General features: G+C 40.7%; 1 protein-coding gene across 3 annotated transcripts in view; it reads left to right on the top strand.

Moving 5' to 3' along the window:
- Positions 1-13140, top strand: part of RPAP1 (RNA polymerase II associated protein 1) — a 38577-nt gene that overhangs the window by 13940 nt on the left and 11497 nt on the right. For all 3 annotated transcript variants that reach the window (XM_059849485.1, XM_059849484.1, XM_059849486.1), the window contains 10 exons: positions 1258-1373; positions 1788-1886; positions 2350-2451; positions 3271-3438; positions 5700-5882; positions 7234-7368; positions 7545-7724; positions 9712-9869; positions 11228-11398; positions 12162-12363. In XM_059849485.1, coding sequence (XP_059705468.1) covers positions 1258-1373; positions 1788-1886; positions 2350-2451; positions 3271-3438; positions 5700-5882; positions 7234-7368; positions 7545-7724; positions 9712-9869; positions 11228-11398; positions 12162-12363 — 1514 coding nt within the window. The remainder of the gene's footprint in view (positions 1-1257; positions 1374-1787; positions 1887-2349; positions 2452-3270; positions 3439-5699; positions 5883-7233; positions 7369-7544; positions 7725-9711; positions 9870-11227; positions 11399-12161; positions 12364-13140) is intronic.

Raw genomic sequence — 13140 nt, 5'->3', positions numbered from 1 at the left:
GCCTTTGGCTGAAATTCTGCAGAACAGCTTTCTGGCTGAGCAAGATAGCTCTGTGTTTGCTTCCTTGCCTGATTCAATACCACATTGATCATAAGGGTGAAGCTTCATTCTGGAGAGGATGAGTGCCCTTCTTGAGAGTTTATCTGCTAATTGGAAGAAAGTAAAAGGTTAAGTTTCAGGCCAGTTATCAGCAGGAAAAGATCTGATGAAAGAAGAACATCTCTGTGGGACTCGTTGTTCCTTGCAAGAGAAGACCGGAGTGCTAGGATGAATAGCTGCAATGCAGATGAGTTCTGGGCTGCTCCAGCAGGAGTGATGCTAATGCTTTCCATGCCCTTAGACTGCCTGTTACTGTCCTTACATGTGTTTTCTTTTGAGATAGCAAAGACTTCTTAGCTCATCTCTTCTTATTTTGGTTTGGGGTAGTATCCTAGTAGCAAAGCCTTACCTTTCCTGGTTATATCTCTCTGGTCTCTTCACTTGTGAGATCCTTCTACATGCTGATGTGTCGCTTTCCTAGGGCAACTGTTGTGATGTCAGGCACAAATGTCTTGTTTGTCAAATTCTTGTAGTCAAAGCTCTTTATAAAGTTAAATTAGTAATTTCTTCCTGTAGTATTTGCACCTTTGAAATTCTTGTTCAGCTGTCCAGTTTCCCCACTGAGCTGTGTCTGCAAAGCTGTGCAAATTTTCAGCCATTTTGATCTTTTCCTTGCAAGCTGATCTCTTCAAGCCTTTAGGGAGGGATACTGATGAGCAGCATCACAAATGCAACCAAAGCACAAATACTGAGCTGCCTTCAATGTATCTAGGCTAAAATCTTGCTGGGTTCCTATAATTTGCTGGGACTCTGCTTTAATACTTTTCAATTTCATGTCCCCCCTAATACTCTCCTCCTTGGATCATATTAGTTTGCTTTCTCAAAAGTAGGGCTGATAGTATTTTTTCTGCGCTGGTTCTGGTAATTTTGCCTTACTTGTGTCCTGACTTCTGTTCAACTTCTCCTAAATTAGCATTGTCTGAATTTCATTACAGTGTTGTTTACTTCCTCTTCTTGCTCTCATGAAAGATGAAAATAGCTTTAAACCTTTGTTTATGCATCAGACAACAGTCAGTTTGAAAATAGTTTTCTTTTTATTTTACATAATCTTATATTTGATACAGTCTTTAGGCTGAGTAGCTTGGCAAAGAAGGAATAGTATTTCCTTCATCACTGCCTTGGAAGGTAAGACTGACATTTCTTTCTTCCCACACAAAGATGATGATCTGCCTGTGAAGCCCAGGAAGGAGTGGATTCACATGGACAATGTAGAGTTTGAGAAGCTGGAATGGATGAAAGATTTGCCCTCGCCTCGGCAGAAGAAAACCAAAAAGGTTTGAAAGCAAAAACTGATACTTTGCATGTTTGTGTCTGGATCATGCTTCTCAGCAGTAACAGTTTTGAAGGCTTCAAAAACGAGTCCGTCCTCTGGCTGCTCAGTCCGTGGAATTTCATCAGGTTGAAAGATTCTCCATTTTCTTTCACAGGATGGGATGATACAGGATCAGTTCAGTCTGTAGCCCTCAGGAGAGCTAGGAAGTGAGTCTAGCCATTGTAATCTGGGATGAAACAGGTGTAAAACAGAAAAAAGGAAAGATAGGAGTATATTTTTGAAAAAGAATTTGAGGCCTGGGGAGTTTTTGAACTGTCATCTTCCAGCAGGTGATGTAAAAAGTGTTATTTTAAGAGATTAATTGAGTGGACAGTGATAGAAATAATAGTTTTCTCCCTCCACCCTTTTGTTATAGGGAATGCAAGCTCGATTCAGTTTAAAGGGAGAATTGATTCCTGTGGATGCTGATTTGCCAACACATCTAGGCTTGCACCACCATGGAGAGGAGGCAGAGGTAGGTGGGTGTAATATAATAGAAAAGGTACACACATTTCTGTTTCCTGTGTTTAATTTGGTAAATTCCTTTTGTATCAAGTTTTTTTAGTGACAAAAAAACCCTTTAAAAAGTGCAGTAATTTTTCTTTAGAAACAAATTCTTGAAGACAAATTGTGTCTGCATGCATGAACTGCATTACTTCCAGAAAACTGTTGATGCTTTTTCTCTTTAATGCTATTAAAGTTCTGTGGTGTTGCAAAAATGTGCATTTACTTCCTTGCTTAAGAAGTTCAATTTTCTCCTGTGACATCTAAGATTAGAATCTCTTCTGCAATTGCCACAAAGTGGCAAACAACATTGGCTTGCAGTTTGTCTTCGGTTATGTGGTATGTTACAGGTGGTCTTATTTTAAGGGGCCTGTTTTTAGCTGTAGCTGAGGGTGTTTTTTGGTTTCTTTGTTTTGTTTCCCCCTGCCATTTAGAGAGCTGGTTATTCTCTGCAAGAGCTCTTTCATCTGTCTCGCAGCCAAGTTACACAACAGAGGACACTGTCTCTGCAGGTCTTAGGTTGTATTGTTCAAAGGGTAAGTCACTTCAAGGAATTTCTCCCCATAACTGAAGTTTCTGGTGGATCAGGGCCCAGATTCTCTGGTACTAGTTGTTTGTTTGCTTATCAATGAAGATGAGCAAAGTCACCAACAAGGCATTCTGTTCCACTGAGGATCCTTACTGTTAGTAAAGCTAAGTGTTGGGATGTAACAAACTGAGATGCAAGTTTCTCTGGATAGTTCCAGAGTATTGCTCTCCCAACAGAGAGAACACTGCTGTTCAGCAGCAGTGGTGCAATTTCAGTTCTCTTGTTAATTTGAATACGCATTGATTTTTTTTTTAATGTTATTTTTGTGACTAGCCTATTCTTGGCATTGACCCTTTCACTCCTGTTGTCTGAGCCAGCTTCATGATGTGCATTTTCTGTAGGAGGTGAGAAAGAGCCAAGCCTACTCATAGAGCAATGTGCCAAGAGGAAAAAGCAAAATGAATACTTCTGTGCACATTTCTACCTAACTTTTGGGGGAAGTGCTAACATTCCCTCTAATGGCACTGGAATAGAGAAGAAGAAACCTGGTAGTTTTGAGAAGGGTGATGGGGCAGAACAGGATGAAGTCAAAAGATGAGTGCAAACTTTAGAAAGAAGGGTTTCTTGCACTAAGGAACTGCAATTGTGTTCTTCTGTAGAATGAATGGAGGATAAAATACAGGAAGAATAACCTCCACACAGTTTAGCAGCTTTACAGTAGAAGTGGAAAGAGGCAAAGATGTAAAATGTTGAGATGTGACAACCCAGATATGTATCCAGCTGAGATGGCACAGCCTTAACCCTGGCTCTGTCGGGCACTTTCCAGGCCAGGGCTGGAGAGTTTGCTTCCTCGTTGAAGGGCAGCGTTGTGCGTCTGCTGCTTGATGCTGGCTTTCTCTTCTTGCTGCGCTTCTCGCTGGATGATGCAGTGGAAAATGTCATGGCAGCATCTGTTGGTGCTCTCCGGGCTCTGCTGGTGTCACTTGATGATGAGGTAAGATCATCACTCAGAGCCTGGGTTTGATTTCATGCTGAGCTGTTTACAGGGATCAGAATGAGAAGACATGGTAAGTAGCTTGAACAAAGGTTTACTGGACACATTAGCTTAATGGTGAGTAGAGTGTCATTGCTGTGCTTTGAAGCAGACGATGGAGTGTGTTATCCCAGTTTGAGAGATTCAGGTATCTCTTTTTCCCACTGTTTGTATTAGCTCTGCCCTATGATTAAATTCAGTGCACGCTGCTGAGTTTCTTCTTTTTGTATCTTTGCAATCTAGATCAGGCCACTACTAATGTACATGTAGAATTTATTTTTTTTTTTTTTAGTGTATTCTCTTAGGTTGTTTTCTTATTTCATAGTTTTTCTGCTTCTTAACAGGTGAAATATTCTCTGTGTTTTCCTTTATGCCTCATAATAATGCTGTTTTCTTTTTCTCTCATTGTCCATTTTCTGCTGTTCCCATGTGTTTTTGTAACACTGATACGTACCTAATTTTGCCCACTTATGTGTTTATTTTCTCACTGATGCTTTTTCACCTCTTAGAAAGTTGACTTCTTGTAGATTTTCAGGGCTACTAGACAGCCTAGAGCAGCCAGATTAAGATGTACTCCTGGGTGAGCAGAAGCAGTCTGATACAGACTGTCTTCCAAGTACCTTCCTTGAGAGCTGCTTTTCTGTTTGACTGCAAAGGGGCTGGTGATAGAAGAGGTGGGGTAGAAGTACCCTGCAACTTCTGCCAGGCCTGTGGAGCTGTCCCCAGTGGGAGGCAAGAGAAATGAAGGAGTAGGTAGCTTTCTCCATATTTTGCTACTTTTCTATCTATAAGCCCAGTGGAGTTCTGCTAGATGAGTCCTGCCCACCCATCGTAGGTTGTTAGTACTATGAATCAGCTTCTTAATGTACTTTTTCTCTCCTATGGTTTAGAAGTGTCTACAGTGCTCTGATTTTTCAGATCAAAGCTTATGGTGAGATGTCTTGTGTAAGTGGGGATTGCTGACTTTTGCTGCCAGAAGCAGCACTGTGAATGCTGTGTCAGTATATTTTCTAACCCAAAGAGTCCTTCCTAGAGTCTCTTGTTGCTGAATTTCCAAAGGTCTCTGAGAAAGGGAAAGGGTTGGAAGCCTGGCCTGCTCCAGGATTTGTAATACAAATAGGATTTATCCACTATAAACACAGAAGATCAGCACACATAAAAATCATGCTGTCTGAAGGTTTTGTTTATCCTTCAATGGCTATGGGAAGGAAGCAACTTTCCTTTTGTTTCCTTCGATGACCCAGCTACCTCGTCTTAATGCTTTTCCTTCTCTTAGTGGAAGGAGGACTATAGTCCCAAACTCTGTATTCCAGATGGACTCATGGCTTCACCCCCCCTTCTGTCCACACCATTCACTCACTGTCTTTAGTTCATATTGCACTGGAGGATTTTTTAGTGTCTGATAATAGCTTGTGCTTCCTTGGTACTTGGCAGTTGAAGTCTACCACTACTTTTCTGCTTAATGTGGTGTTTGTTTCTGATTGTGGGTGCAGGAAATAGAAAATGATAGCAGTTATTAAGCAGTGCAAGTGTTTCATTTGGCTGTCTTTCATATTATAAAACATTTTGGGGGAAGTAGGTCTGTTATGGGAGCAATCCCCTCTCTGAAGAATTGGAGCTATTACCCTAGTTGTGCCGTTACCCTAGAACTTGAGAGTACCTGGCACTGTCATCAGCTGTGAACAAAAAAAAGAGGTTTTTCTAATTGCTTAAGCTGAGGGATGTTCAAACAAAAGTGAAGCAAACATGAACAAATAGACCAAGCAGTCTTAATCATCTCAATTTTTGCATGATCTTTCTGTGTTATTTGTGACCTAAGTTCCACACAGGTCCAAAAATAGGAAGCCAATAAATAACCAAATTTTTGTTTATTGCCTAGGGCCTTGATAGTTGTTTTATTTATTTATTTACTTATTTATAATACTATTTTTTTTCCAGTTAAACTACATTTCTGTTAGCTGTATAGTATATTTAATTCACACCCTTTTTCAGGGTTTTTCCAAGTCTATGTGTGTGTAAGGCCAAAATAATTTCCCTGAAAAAGTATTGAATTCTACTTGTATATGTTTAGAATAGCTTTTATTTTCTTCACATTTTCTTGGGATTATATAGGAGTCAATAAAGCATTCCATATGGAAAAGCATCCCCAAAAAGTTTTTGTCTTTGTCTTTTTGTCTTTCTTTATGAGAATTTTATTCTGTGTGCTTTAACACCCCTTATAGAAATATCTTGATTGGACTTTCTCATGGTACCAAGGGATGGCTGCATTCCCCTTTGTCCCTAACAATGAGGAGGAAGAAGAGGAGGAAGAGGAAGAGTTAAATGGAACAGAGAAATCTCAAAATAAAAAATTAAAGGATGAAAACAAGCCAGACCCAGATGTGGCCCGATATGATGTTGTAAAGGTAAGCACCTTTAGAGTGCTTTTAAGAGTTAGACCCAGAATCTTTTTATGAAAATAGGCTGAGCACAGTGCTGTATGTGCTGTTGAAACATCCACCCTCCTGTGCATGCTGGACAAGAACATTCCGAACAAGAATTAGAACTCTTTCCTGGCTGTTGGTGGTTGTGTTTCTGTCATGTATTACCAGGATGATAATTTTATTGGTCTCCAAAAATGTTGAGAGTTGACTTGTCTGATTTCATTATTAATATCGCTTAAATTCCTCAAGGGAATTCAACAACAACCACGCTGATGACCTGATAAGATGTCCTGAAAGACTGCATACAGACATGACTTTCAGGCTCACTTACTTGAATTAAAAATGAAAAGGTTCCAGCCATTATTAAAATGTCTATATGCACTTTTTAGAAGTTAAACTAGAATATTACAGATAGTTCAGGACTAGTAGATTTGTACAGTGATACTCTTTTTTTATTTGACATAAGGTGGCTATTTGCCATTTCCCCAAATGTCATGTTTGCATTTCTCAGATTAAGATTTTTACAGTGTTCAGAATGAATTCCTCCCACATTTTAAACCTAATCCTGTATTTTTCATAGGAGATGTAAAAATAGCAAACTTCATTATCTCAAACTCAGCCTTGGTGGAGCCAATGCCCTCCTCTTGCCTGCTGCAATCATTAAAACTCTGATTACATCACTTAATTCTTGAGCTTGTGTTTGAACAGTACTTGGTCTAAAAGCATCATTGGGTGCATGAATTACTGTACTTGGGCATTTGGTCTTGTTTAGAGGCTTCATGATTTCAGTTGTGTTCTGCTACGTGTGTGGCACTGTTTAAAAAATGTAAATTGATGATTTGTTTCTGGCACCGCCACTGGTCATAAAAATCACATCATCCCTATGCATCTCTTTTCGTACTGCAAAATAGGGATTTGTGTCTGTTCTCTGTTTCTGTCAACTTTTCTGATGTGACAGGTACTCTCAGAGTGCTGCATTAGCTGGAGGTGGTGTCTAGCCAAAATTATTCAAGGATCACAAGAACCTTTTTCTTTTATAGGGAAGGTTATTTCCCTGTCACTTAGAGTTTTATACTCTGGAAACACAAGTATCCAAACCCCTCCAGTGGTCTGATTCAGAGCAGAACTAAAGTTGTTTCTGCTCTGTTAGATAACTCCTGCTCGTTTGCCAGCATACTTGCAAATACACAGAAACTTGTTTCATGACTGCTAATTTTAAAACAGTCTCTGAAGAGGATGTAATCTCCTTTTGGCTTCCAGCAATTGAAGTACAGAGAGCACTTGTTTAGACCCTTACAGATTTTTTGTTTCTTTTTTTTTAAACACCTTTCAGGGACTTTTGAAGACAAGGATCCAGCACCGGCTGAGGTACATCCTAGAGGTGGTGCGACCTGTTCCATCAGTAGTTCTGGATATACTGCACATCCTCACCCATATTGCAAGGCATTCCTCTGAAGCATGCAGCCAGGTAAAACTCCATTGTATAGGAGCTTGGGAGTGATAGAGAAAGGTTTGGAAAGGGAAGAAAGATCAGGTGAAGTTATGGCAAGGAGATCAGACAAACCTGTCTGTTTTACATGTCTTCTGCATGTCTGCATGACTGCACACCTTTAGTTATTTGTGCTCCCTGCTATTTCTCTGCAGCTGCTTGACTGTCCTCGATTGATTGAGACTATTGTCAGGGAATTTCTCCCTACTCAGTGGGATCCCAAAGTGGCTGAACCAGGGATTTTACTTACCAGTCTCCACGGAGTTGCTTGTGCCAGTGCTATGAAGTTCATCAGGGTCTTGGCATCTGGAGGCCGAAATGCAACAGCCAGGCTGGTGAGTGGTTCCTGCAAGAGCTTTTCTGATTGCACAGGCCTTGGTTCTCTATGCCTTACTGCCTAAATAAAGACAGAAAGCTAACTGGAGGTGACTGTGAGCTGAAGCTGAAGAAATCAGAGTGAGGAAGGTGCATTAGTATGTTTTGAAGGAATTGTTGACAGAGTCATAATAATGATGCTTCTCCTGCACAATGGTAGATGAGCTGGCTCGAGTTTTACTCTGCTTTTTTATGGTTTGTGTAATGCACTCATGTGAAAGTCACAGAGCCCAGAAGGTGATACTGACCAGGAACAGATGTTTAGAGCATGCATTGATGTGTGATGCTCTGTACACTCCCATGTTTCAGTGATAGGCAGCATAAGAATGTATAAACCAGAGTCTTAATCACTATCCTTGTGTTACAACCCTGGTTGAACTTTTCTGCCATTAATTTGTCTTAATAACTCTGTGTTAATTCATCAGTGTTTTCAACTCTTAGCTTCTGGACAAGTTTTCCACTTCAGAGGTAATTGCATTCCCTCATATAGATTGTCATGCTGGTGCTATAAATGCATGAAATCTACCAAGAGCAGCACCCATTACAGTGCAAAGAGCACTTCTTAGGCTTTTTGGTTCACTGTTGTTAACAGCACCTAATAAATTGCTACCCAGGAAAATGCTACTGTCACCAGAACACCAGTCTGTGCTGTAAATTATAGAGAACAGTGATGGATAGTGGGATGTTTAAAGACTTTAAGTCGTCATACTAGGAACATAACAGAGTAAAATTCAGATATTTTTCTACTTCAGGCTTTATGTACTCCAGGTATTTCAAGGCGTGGAAAAATTGCTTAGAAGGTTCCTGACACTCAGGCTTTGCTGCTGTTACACTCTCATGTTCTGTTGCATGCAATTAAACGTGGGAGTGGAAAATAATAAAAAAGTAAATCAAAACCATCAATGTAGGAATTTATTTTAGCTAACAATAAAGTTCTTCCATCTTCCTCCTGGAAGTAAATTTGACTTTGTCCTCTCTTCTGTAGAAGAGGTGTCAGAATTTATAGTTTTGACTCATCAGCTCCTTTGCTTTCTTGCTGGTGTGCATTGATTTCCGTACAAGATGTCTCTAAAGCATTTGAAATTTAAATTACCTATAATATGTCCTTGTGCTATTAAAAAGACATTGTTGCCTCATTTGTTTAGACAGAGCACATAGAAGCTTTTGTATGTGTGGAGGAAGGAAAGAGAAGCTCTTTTTTATGGTTAAGTAAAAATACCCAGATGTAGGGGAGGATAAAAATTATTTCTAGAGAACTGCAAATGAGTCATGTCATGCTTAATTCAATACCAAAATAACCTCAGAACATTTCCAAGGCATCAAAATTCTATAACCTTACGAAAGTAATAGGCAGGAGGTACCCTTTGCATAAAATAAACACTGAATTATAGAAAGACTTAGGTTGTAGAACCTCTGAAACCCATCTAGTGTGACCTCCCCAAAAGAATGTCAGCATCGGTTCAGTACTTTTGTAGACATCTTTTTTCACAAAGTATATCTTTACATGTAAGCTTGACTAAGAGAGTTGTATTTATGACTATTTAAGGAAGGGTAATTATATATTTTAAAAAAAAAATCAGTTAAATGCTGCAGAGAGCATCCAAAAGAGGAGTGTGTGTGGGGCAGACAAACTTCCATCAGAAATTATTTAAGTGTAGTTGGTTTGTGTTAGGAATGGATTAGGTACTCCTAGGCACCTCTTCCAGGAATAGTTCTCTCTTAATAGCCTTTGAACATTTAGTTATCCTTTGTAGTCTGCTCCTTAAGATTGCACAAAATGAAAGCAGATTTGGGCAGTGCAAGAGGAGCTGAGAATGAGCTGAATTGAAATCTGCAGCTCTATGTGTGTGTCAGAACAATGAGGTAATGATGCGTGCAGCTGATGCCCCTTATCCCTTTGTCTTTTTTGTTCTTAGTCCTTTTCTTTTTCCTTCACTTGTTTCACAGCTTAACAAATTCGAAATGAAGAGCCGGTTAAGTCGCTTTATCGCTGAGGAGCCTCTGGATGTGCCGCTGCCGAGGGAGGAAGCCACGCGGCTGAGCACGGAAGCCTTCCGGCTGTGGGCGGTGGCTGCCGGCTACGGGCAGGCCTGCGACCTCTACAGGTACAGCTCCGGCCTGGAGACCTCGGGGTGGAGGGCGCGACAGAGGCAACGGACCCCCTGTTCAAAGGGGCAGAGAGAGGCCTCTCCAGGCTCAGCCTCTATTCCCTTCAGGGTGTCTCACCTCACTTTCTCTTGCCTCCTGCAATAGAACTCAGTTTCTAAGGGCATTCGTGCTGTGTATTGCCTTCTTCTGGTTGTTCACTATCTCCTGTGTTTAAGCTCTGCTGTTTTGTTGTTTCTGCTTTGCAGTGGGAGACCACTGTAGCTTTTTAGGGCTGCATCTTTTTCCCCTTGAAGGGATGAATAATCTGTGCTTGTATGACATCAAAACACGTGGTTTGTGGCACACCCAGGACTGAATGTGCTTGACCTAGGGGCAGTCTGTGGGCAGCAGTCACCACACTGAGTGGGGCAGACTGGTGCAGACAAACTGCATGATGCATTGACTTCCAGGTCTGGACAAGTTCACGTGCTTGACCGCCAAGGTCTGCACCTGGTGTAGGTCTGACCTGCCTCAAGCATTAAATCTGCTTCCTGTAATTGCATTGAATTGGAAGAAGAGAGATGGCTGTAGAGTTGCTCTAAAGTAGAGTAAAAGGGAGGCCAGTATTGAGTTTCAGAAGGGAGATTCTCATCCACAGCAGCATTTTGTGTTCTTTGGCACAATCTGATGCATTATTTAAAATAATATATACTATTATTTTATATAATAAAATAATATATACTATTACTGTATATACTATTTTAGCAGTGTAGATAATGTTGAGGATAGAAACAGCAGAAGATTCCTTAACATTGCAAGATTATAAGTGTGGCTGAGAATCTGAGAACTATTCCCCAGCAAGAATAAAATCAAAGTAGTTTTTTCAAGAGATAATCAGAGTGCATGGAGGCAGAGTATTAGGTAGGTCCCATTCAGATGAAATTGGAATAGCAAAAGTCTTCCTTTGTCATCTTTTTTCCGTGTCAGATATTTTTGTTATTGTGGTGGTGGTGATGGTTCTCATAATCAAATTTTAGCCATCTTTATCAATAAATTATTTGAGAGTGTAAAGAAGATAAAGCCAGATTTTTCCAATGGAAAGTGAAGAGACAATGGGCACAAATGGAAATACAGGAAATTCCACTGAGGTGTTTTTACTGTAGCCTTTACTAACTTTACTGTAAAGGTGATCAAACACTGGAGCATTGTTGCACAGCAAGGTACTGAAGTCTTCATTCTTGGAGATACTCAAAATCTGCCTGGATAAATCCCTGTGCAGTCTTGGTCTTGCTGACTGTCTTGAGCAGCACATTGAAGGACAAATGATTTCCGGGGACCCTTTCCAACCATATCCATTCTGTAATTCATACTACAGTGATCTCTACCCTGTGCTGGTGAGGATACTGCAGTCCCTGCCTGAGTTGCTCCCTGGGAAGAGCCCTGTGGTTGAGTTGTCTGTGCAGCGAGCTGCCGCAGTGGTTACTCTGTTGACACACGTGACACAAACAGCAGGATACACGGCAGAGCTGCAGGCCAAGTTGAGCAGGTAGGCTCTCTAAGTCACCATTCTCTGCATCTCAGTAGTTGGTGTCCCATCTTCCCTTTCTTTGGTTTGGAGACCTGGCTGTCACCTTTTTCCCCCCCCTCATTTTCAGTTGTTTACTGTCCCACATGTGAGCCCCTGTATGGTGGGGTGTATTCCCTCTGACACAAGATCAGAAGTAGTGTCTGGTCTGACAGCTATGCCTGCTAGCATGGCCCAAGGCAGGAGTCAAAATATACATTAAGCTAGGGGGCATAAGGGGCAATGTTAGCCAAATGACCCGCTGAAAGGAACTATTGAGCTGCTTGGAACTTCTTTTGGGAGTAAAGAAAGTAAATGTCTTGAGGTTTGGAGGAAAGAACCTCTTTGTAGAAACAAAGATAAGTCAGGATTAAGAGGTGGTTGGTTTTGGTAGACATCAAAGCAGTAGGATCTGTTTCAAACACAGGTGCTTTTTCTGGTGGAAAGCAAGAAACTCTTAACTAAAGCTGAGTACTGAGGTAGCATTGCTGGTAAAGCTAGAGCATAGCTCAGGGGCAGAGTAGTGCAGGAGAAGAAACTTCAGCTTTTTAAAGTACATTCTCCATTTATCCTTTCTGCCTAAATTATTTGGTCTGGGTTGTACGACTATGCAAGGCCTTTTCCCCTAGTTGTGTTATTGGATATAATTTTCTAGACTACATCTTTCTATTTAAAATGATGCTTTAGAGAGACAGTTGTTTGATGTTTATTTGCTATCCTTTGTCATTCTTCCACTGGCTTTCAGCAATAACTCAGAAGATAGTGAACCGATCCCACCTCCTCCAGTAGCATGGAGTCAAGTGTCAGGCTTGCAGCCCTTCCTTGAGACAAGTCTGAAAAAAATCCTTCAGCAGCTGTCCCAGACAGAAACTTGGCAAACTCTCCAGCCTCTAACCACGACTTGTGTGATCTTTTTGGGAGTTTATTACAGTGCTTACAGCCAACAGGTAAGGCCTGAAAATACAGGCAGTTTTCTCATCTCACCAGCATCACCTTGTATATTACCTCTGAAATCTGGAATTTACAGGCAGTGCTGAAAAAGAGGGATATTAAGGCATCAGGTTGAGCACTTGATTTTGTAACCATAGCTCATATCTAGGCTGCATGACATTCTGAGTCACTTAAGTCTGCTAGTCCTATATGTTTGCAGTGCCAAATATCTGTCTTGTTTTTTGTCCTTTCATCCTTTTGGGATCAGGGTCTCAATCAAGGTATGTGGTAGTGCTGTGATTGTTCTGATTTACTACAGAGCTCCAAAGCGTGAAGCAAATACAATGTAATTTTATTTGGCAGCCATTTTTCCTAGTGGGGTAAATCAAGTCATGTGCTTTTGCATTTGCTTTGGTCTGAGGGCTTACATGTGGACACCTATACTGCAATCATCTGAGTGGAAGATTGAGCTGTAAGGGTCGTGCTGTATGAACTTTGAGTAGGAAATAATAAAGATAAATTTTTTTGTTGCACCACTGACATTCAAGGTCAAATTCTGTAACACACAGTTATAGTATGTGATCATCTTTTAAAGTGAGTGTTCTGAAGGTGACATGTCAGTGTGATGCTGTTGAAGAATAATGTCTTACACTTTAGCTACCTTCAAGATTCATGTTCTGAAGATAAATGCAATTTTCCTCTTTACTGCCCAACTGTTATACCGGAGTTCCAACTTGGGAGAGCTGTGTTGAAGGTGTGGGGGTAATTTAATGGCTGTAGTTATTCACACTTGT

The sequence above is a fragment of the Haemorhous mexicanus genome, chromosome 6, assembly GCF_027477595.1.
Source record: "Haemorhous mexicanus isolate bHaeMex1 chromosome 6, bHaeMex1.pri, whole genome shotgun sequence".
NCBI classification, from domain to species: Eukaryota; Metazoa; Chordata; class Aves; order Passeriformes; family Fringillidae; genus Haemorhous; species Haemorhous mexicanus.
This window is presented reverse-complemented; position numbering and strand designations above follow the sequence as displayed.